This window comes from Cryptomeria japonica, chromosome 3 (genome assembly GCF_030272615.1).
Source record: "Cryptomeria japonica chromosome 3, Sugi_1.0, whole genome shotgun sequence".
Taxonomy (NCBI): domain Eukaryota; kingdom Viridiplantae; phylum Streptophyta; class Pinopsida; order Cupressales; family Cupressaceae; genus Cryptomeria; species Cryptomeria japonica.
In genome coordinates this window covers 623673786-623682404 of record NC_081407.1, presented here as the reverse complement: position 1 = coordinate 623682404, position 8619 = coordinate 623673786, and the positions used below count along the sequence as shown (strand labels likewise).

The 8619-nt window shown below is 35.4% G+C and overlaps 1 protein-coding gene across 1 annotated transcript; it reads left to right on the top strand.

Moving 5' to 3' along the window:
- The first annotated feature begins 244 nt into the window (after positions 1-244).
- LOC131050069 (G-type lectin S-receptor-like serine/threonine-protein kinase At2g19130) lies at positions 245-2638 on the top strand. The gene has a single exon (XM_057984204.2). It carries the CDS (start codon positions 245-247, stop codon positions 2636-2638), a length of 2394 nt encoding a protein of 797 aa, XP_057840187.2.
- The last annotated feature ends 5981 nt before the right edge of the window (positions 2639-8619 follow it).

Sequence of the window (8619 nt, the reverse complement as noted above, 5' to 3'; positions counted from 1 at the left end):
TATTGCTTATATTTGTCGATTTAATTGGCGAGCACTTAGATGGTGTCTTCTGTTTCTAAGTCAATAACATGTTTTAGCTGACCGTTTACTCACAATATCTTATTAAAAACCATGGTTAACAGATATATTTCTTTCATTGAACACATTAAATTCTCACACAACTGCATTGATAGTGAAATTCGTTTGTTCTCAATATTTTTTCCATTTCTTGGTATCTGTAATTAGAAGAAATAATAGGAGGAGGATGGATTGGTCCCTGAAAGACAACAGGGCCTCCAACTGTTTGAAACGTTTCATTTTAGTTCTTGTTATACTCATTCTCCAGCACAATTGCGATTTATCAGTTGCTGGTGGAGACGCCCTCTCTTTGGGGGTTTCTCTCAGGGAAAAACAAACTATTATTTCAAAGAATGGCACTTTTGAATTGGGTTTTTTTAATCCTAATGGAACCAGCAACTGGTATGTTGGCATCTGGCATGCCCAGATTTCTGAAAAGACCGTCGTTTGGGTGGCTAACAGGGAAACTCCCATTAAAGACATGCCGGGTGTTTTGACGCTCTCTACATCTGGTTATCTCACTGTATCTGACTTGCAAGGAAAAGTCTTTTGGTCCAGTAATATTACTCAGCAAGCTAAGGCATCCAAGGCGTCGATATTGGACACTGGTAATTTTGTTCTTGTAGGTTCCCAAAACACTTCTGAGACTGTGTGGGAGAGTTTCGCAAATCCCACAGATCATTTGTTGCCAACAATGAAGTTTTGGAAAGGTTTGAAATTAAACTCTTGGAAGAGTTCGGTGGATCCAGCGCCTGGGCTCTTCTTTCACTTGATGGATCCATCCCCTGGAAAGAATAACTTTTTGCTGCAGTATAGAAACAGTGTATCATATTACAACTTGGGAGAGTGGACTGGTAGAGATTACTTCAACGTGCCAGTGGGATTATCTACTACCTTATATGAACAGGAATTGGTAGTGTTTTCTCCAACAAGAATGTACTACATATATTGGTATACACCCAAAGCTGATTCTACGCTATTGCTGAGGGCAGTTCTCAAGGAGAATGGCGAGGTATCACGGTACTCTTGGATAAATAATAATTGGAACCTGATTGATAGTTCACCCCAATCAAGTTGCGACGTGTATGGCGTGTGCGGGGCTTATGGAGTGTGCTTCACCCCAGGAAACATTGAGTTATGCGATTGCTTGCAAGGCTTTCAGCCAAGAGATTCAATTGCCTGGAGTTCTCAGGAGTGGTGGTCAAGCGGTTGTGTTCGGCGTACTCCATTACACTGCTCCGCCATCAATGGCAGTGACACAACAGATGGTTTCCTTCAAATCAGTAATAATACCATGTCTGATGAAGAAGCTATTCAATATAACCAAGCGTCAAGTTTTCTAGAATGTAAAACTGCTTGTCTCAACAATTGCTCATGCACGGCCTTTGCTTTCACAAATCATGTTCCTGCTGTTTGTAAATTGTGGTTTGGCGATCTGTTAACCCTGAAGGCTTCTTCTTCTCCTGGTAAGGCCTTATTCATTCGATTGGCTGCTTCTGATGTGCCACAACCTTCACCCAACGCAGGAAGGAGCAGCAGAATAATTGGGCTCTCCATTTCAATTCCTTTGGTCGTTGCTGTTATGGGTACCATGTTTGCATGGTTTATTCAGCGCGAGCATGCTAGAGCCCATCAGAAAGCCAAGGATTACGACACACCAATATCTCTTAGAACATTCACTTACAAAGAGCTCCAAATTGCGACCAACAATTTCGCCCATAAGTTGGGAAAGGGAGGATTTGGCTCTGTCTTTAAAGGAACTCTGCCAGACACTACACTTGTGGCCGTGAAAAAATTAGAGGGTTCCGCACAAGCAGAAAAGCAATTCCGTGCGGAAACAAGCACCATTGGAAACATACATCATGTGAATTTGGTGAGGCTCCTGGGATTCTGCGCAGAGGGATCTCAAAGAATGCTGGTTTATGAGTACATGCAGAACGGGTCTTTCAACTATTACTTGTCCCACAATTCTAAAAAAGCAAACAAGGTGTTGGACTGGAGTACTAGATTTGGAATCGCTTTACGCACTGCAAGGGCGTTAGTTTATCTCCATGAAGAATGCAGGGATCGCATCATCCACTGCGATATTAAGCCAGAGAATATTCTTCTAGATGTAGATTTTTCTCCAAAAGTGTCTGATTTTGGGCTGTCAAAACTTGTTGGTAGAGATTTCAGCGAAGTGTTGACAACAACGAGAGGAACAAGAGGGTATTTGGCTCCCGAGTGGATCTCCGGCCTGCCAATCACAGTTAAGGTGGATGTATACAGCTTCGGCATGACCCTGCTGGAAATAATATCAGGTCGACGAATTATTGACTTGAGTGTGCTTGAGTCGCAGTACTTTCCGACGTGGGCAGCAACTGAAATTCAGAAGGGAAACATAATGGGCATTGTGGATGAACAGATTAGAAACAAAGCAGATGTGGAAGAGGTGAGAAGAGTAGCTATGGTAAGCATTATGTGCATTCAAGAGGATGAAAACGAAAGGCCTGGCATGAGCCAAGTTGTTCGGATGTTGGAAGGCATATCAGAGGGTTACCCGGAACAATATGAGAGGTACCTGCAACTGCTCGTCAACTAGCATGGAAAGAACATTCACTTTTAATAGACTCCTCCCATGTTTAATAGGTTGAGTGGCTGTTCACTTGGTTTAGGACTTCTAAGATTACTATTTTTAGGTTTCTGTTCAGCAATTTTGTTTTGATCTGTCTTAATGGTTAGCCTGTGGTATGGTTAATCTGCTGAAGTTCCGTGAATTAGTTTGATGGACCAAAAGAATAAACATAAACCGAGTATTCCACAAACTTGACTTCATCTCGATGTGGAGGATTCCACTCTACACCTCTTTTTCAGTCTTGTGAAGTTTGGTGAATGAATTTGATGTTTATGCCTCTTTTTCAGTCTTGTGAAGTTTGGTGAATGAATTTGATGTTTATGCCAATTAAAGTCCAAATTATACATTAGCACAAACATTTTATAATTTTTTGAAAAAGGCTTTTAAATTTAAACAAGAGATGTATTTGATTAAAATTTATTTTTAGTTTTGAAATGTGATTCTTTGATCAATTAATGAAGTACAAGTATAAATTATATATTATATCATAAATTATATGTTGCGACAATATAATTATTAGAGTAACATAGGGGAAGAGTACTAATTGTTGTTGATGTTCCAATTACCGTTAACTCATTCCTCACTCAACCCCACATTTACTAACTTTAAAGAAACCAAAAAAATGATAACTAAAAGCTCATTATTAAATTTAATATTTACCAATAGCCGTCAATTTTGAGGTAGATGTAGTGCACAGTTATTGGGGCATGTTCAAGTAGGCATTGTGTGACACTTTGAAATGACCACTTTTTGACCCTTGTGTGCATAATGGATCCCACAACGTGCATCGTTACTACTCAAAAGCCAAAACAATAACTATAAGCAGTTAAGTCACAAATGGAGGCAACATTTTTTTTTATCAAAATCCAATGTATTAAAGGAATGTGTGTTAAAAAATGAATTAAAAGGAATAATGTTGTAAATTAAATAGGAAACCCATTTATTTTTGTGTGATAAAAAATGTAGTAAAACAATGTTATACGAAATACCTAAATTGTATAATAGTAGGAGGATGTGAAATACATTTTTTTTGTCGAATTAAAAATGCAAGGAACTTAACAAGAAAAATTATTTTGCTTGAATAATATGTTTTTTTTTTTTTGAGAAAATGTGTAAATTCATGAATGTGAATAGCTCAAATCTTGTGCATTGTAAAAAAAAAAAATTGATTGGTAAAATCCAATCTAAGTAGATTGCACCCTTGAATTAAATCAAAGAAGTCTAGCCCAAACTAGTAGAGACCACAAACCAAGGGTTCTCTTCCCTTGAAAACACCCAACTAATCAAATCCTCCAAACTACTAAATGTCTCCATCTTTCAAAGTGTAGATGCAACCTCTGTATGAAGTTTGCCTTAGGAATCCAAATGATTTTCATCCTCCAAACTCTAGGAAGCAAATGGATCTTCATCCACTAATCTCTAAAAAATAAAGGTTTTCATTTGTAGGTCTTGTAGCTAAACACAAGTACCTAAAATATGTTAGAGTTTATAGATGATTTTCTTAAAGATCATTGCAATTAATGAAGTTACCCATATCTTATAGAGTTTGAAGGTCTAGTGTGGGATCATGCATAAGCTAATAAGCATTGAAAGTTCCCCATCAATTTATTACTCTGAAATTACGGCCCATTGATGGCATCCTTAGTTAGCCATTATGAGAGTTAAAATTTTGACTAGTAGTGGTGTTAGAAAAAGTATATCTTTATGTAGGACTAAGGAAATGTATACATGAAGGATGAAATGATGAGAACAATCAAGGAATTAAGAATTTATATGTCACGTAGATGTATTTACATTCATATGATGGAATTGTATTCTATGAAGGTCTAAAGCTAAGCCTTCAATTATTAGGATGCTAGGATATGAGAGGTTGTAAATGTATACTAGCCCAAATGGCAAAAGTGATGAGAGAACATGGATTCGAGTATAGAGATATATAATGCCAAAGGGATAAAAGTGTCAAAACTAATATCTTCTAGAAAAAAAGGTGACATTTATTGGGCCACAAATAATAGACAATCACAAGTCATGTGAAGTAAGAAGATGAAAGTATGCAACACAAAGAAAGATGGAGATAGTAGAATAACTCTCAATGATCCAGCATTAATAAGCTCATGAAAGATGTATATATGTAGTGTATAGGGGAGATATCTACCACGTTAGAAAAGAATCTTACAATTCTCCATGCAATCGCAAATACACCTAAGAAAGCTTATCTCCTAAAAATGAAACATTCTTTAGATAAGAGATATTCGTGAGAGAAAATAAATATTCTTAGAAAAGAATATTCTACACTAACAGCCCCCTTAAGAATAGCTTGGGTGGGTACAAAGATGTTGGTCCCAACAACTAATATATATAAGGTTCTGAAGTACAAAAGACTCTAATAAAGCAAAGAAAAGAAGAAAATTGTGCGAGAAAAAGAATTTCCCCAAAAGAGAGCGAGAAGGCCCTCTCAAAGAGGATGATGTTGTGAATGTACACCACACCCCAAGAAGAGCTTGTTGATGATGAATTTTCTCTTAGCTAACTTTTTGATGAAAACATCAACAACCTACTCTAAATGTGAAACAACAATAGTTAAGGAAACTAACTACTCTCTTGAGAGAAGGTCAAATGATTGCCCCAAGGTCTCAAGGTCATTGGATCATAGTTTGTAAGATAGTTTGGTGATAAAATCTATTATATTTTGATCAAGGGGCTTGTTTTGGATTCCTAGTTAAAAGTATATTTTTATAGTCAAGTGTTAAGCTCAAGGTTGATGAGTTAATACTTTTGTAAAATATGAAAAAAAAATTATAAGATTGAATATATTTTGAAGTGTGGTCATGAAAACAAGCTAAGAGTTAATCTTTCCTAGACTTCAACTAAACTACTCTACATTCCAAGTTCATTAAATAGATAAGTTTCAATTATAGATTATCTGGTTTAATATTTAGAATAGTGAAAGTAAAAACATTAACAATACAACTTATTTGATATGCTTTCATGAAAATTTATAGAAGTTATACTTTAATATAATCTAATTTATCTTCATGGAAAGAAAAAGAAAAAAAAGGTTCTAGTTCTAATAAAGAAACTAATGCCAGAAGATGAACATGTCTTGTTCACCAATCTCTACCAAACTTCCTATTGAAACATAAGTAATGTTATTTTCAAATAATTAACCAAATTATCAAGATCACAAATCATCATCTACCATTTCAGTACATAAAATGAAACTCCAAACACTAATAATCAATGAAATGATCCTTAAAAAATTTCATCGTATGCATAAATACCAATGTGCAACATCTTACAAACAAGCTCCCAAAATAACACAACCTATGTTGTAAATTCTATGGATAAATATACAGAATTGCAAAAATAAATGCTTTGATTAAAAACAAAGTTCTCTTCTATGCCTCCAACTCTTCATATAAGTTTTCCTTCATTAATTTTTTTTTTTTTTTAAATTTCATGTGATTATACATGGAAATCAATCCTTACCACATAAAAAAAAAAATCGCCTTCGTATCTATGGGTGACCCTTGTTTGAATGCAACCTGATCGTCATATACATGGATAAATATACAGAATTGTAAAAATAAATGCTTTGATTAAAAACAAAGTTCTCTTCTATGCCTCCAACTCTTCATATAAGTTTTCATTTTTTTTTTTTTAAATTTCATGTGATTATACATGGAAATCAATCCTTACCACATAAAAAAAAAAAATCGCCTTCGTATCTATGGGTGGCCCATCCACGTTTTGAACTTCTTAAAATGTTTTATTCCCCTCCATTCATGTTCTTTATTCATTTTTAAAGGTCACTGCTATGTTAGATAGGCATCCACTTCTATCAACATTCCGTGTCATCACCATTTTTCTTCTATTAAATTAGGTGGTCCATCCTTCGAGCATGCCACCTCGTTTTTCAAAGTGCAAAGTCTTCGCTTTAAATACACGCATCTCAAATCTGGTGCTGCTTCAAACGAATCTAATTTCACTGGATAAACTTCTAAATTCGTTTCATATTTTAATTAAATCCATTTAAATCATATGCCTTCCTTTTCATGATTCTTTTTAGGTGCCCATCTATGTGTCAAAGTTAAAGGAAGATTTCACATGATCATGTTCTTTTTCTTTGTGCTATAAATGTAGATGGCAAAAAAACTCATGATAATGTTTTAAAATTATGTGGTCTACATCTTAGATGTGGGATCATTAGTTCAATGTTGTGACATTTTCATAGATATCAAATTTGAGGATGAGATTGATCATACTTCCACTAGGTTTCTTTGACAATCGTACATAATTTTTTTATTGTTTTAGTGATATGCACATCACCATGGTCATCATTCTTCAAGTGCAACCAAAATAAGTACAAGAGACTTGCAAGCACAAAAACAATGCACATAACATTATATCAAATAATTCAATTTGATTTTAACAAGAAAAGAATTTTAAATTCATATTTTCTGTTAGCAATATATTTTATGTTTGTGTTAGGCTTAGGAGGTTAAAATGAGCACGTTGTTTTAACTTGTGGATAAAGTAACTAAACATATGGGAAATGTAATCAAGAATAATACAAATAGACCTGAGTGTGAAACATGGAGAAGCATCTAGCAAGCAGGCATATATAAAAATAATATAGACTAAAAGTTAAACATGAAAACTGACACATTCAGAATAACTAGAAAGTAACACATAAAGTTGATGAGGTTCATTAAGGCCATGTGCAAATTGCACCATGATGCTCAAGAGGAAAAATAATGGAATGGGTCATGGGAGGATACAAGACATCATGAAAGCATAGCCTCGAGAGAAAATAAAAGAAAAAATGAAACCAAACAAAAAAGCTCAAAAACTATAGAGATGACCAAACAGTAGTACATTTGGGCCTAATTTCCGACGGCTAATTGTCGGATTTGCGACGACCAAATGTTGGACTTCTGACCAACTTTACCATCAAAAACTCATCGTCGGGCTTCCCAACGATGCCATTTGCGTCGGTCATCCGACAATGTTATGAACTCCTTTGATGGCGGCTATATTTGCACCCCTGACCACAAATATCAACAGATTTCCGTCGGATTTCCGACGGATGCTATGATTGCTCCTCGATGACTGTCCGACATGAAAGTGACGTCGGATATACAACATCCTTATCAGATGTTTTATTAGTTGTCGTCACAATTCCGATGATGAGAGATGATGTGGGTCAAACGGCTTTGCCGTCAGTGAATGAAAGCATTGAACGAGTTCTATTTTTAAAAATTGCATTAAACATTTATTATTTATTTGATTCAGTGTTATTTGCGAAAAATGATTATCAATGATGTTTCCTTTCTCCAAGAATTGTCTAGGATCTTTCCATCAGATAATATGTAACATCGAATGACTAAATCTTTTCTTTACAAATGCTTATTTTATTTAATTATTATCTAAGCATGAATTAAAATTTATATCTGTACGGAAGCAGAACATACAAGCTGAAGAGTCATGTGCAAGCAAATTTTGTAAAAGAAAGCAAGCAGGCATTATCTTGAATGACATGGAAACAAGCTCATTAGCTACCTAGAAAAGAGCAATTGGAGAAAAGATGAGGAAAGTGTTTAAGGGTGATAAATAGATAGAGAGTATGCAATACAAACAAACAATGTCTGGAGTGTGTGATGTGACATCTCTAATTTATGTCCGGAGGGACTAACTGGTTTTGGAGTTCCTGTGAAACCTATTGGGCCATGCTTTGGAGGAAATCAATGTGTTCATGCAAGGAGCACCTTTTTTCTATTATGAGAATGATTCTTTTGCACCGAAGGATATTTGGAAGTCAATATCCAAAAATTTCTATAGTGTGGAACCAGAGTTGGCAGACTCGAAATAATTTTCAGCTTTCAGAAGACCAATCTCCCAATAAAAGGGTGATTTCAAGCATTACCTCTCCCCCCCATGACTATTCA

Excerpts from the sequence above, each read along its gene's own strand:
- LOC131050069 (XM_057984204.2), top strand. The coding sequence starts at position 245 with ATGGATTGGTCCCTGAAAGACAACAGGGCCTCCAACTGTTTGAAACGT.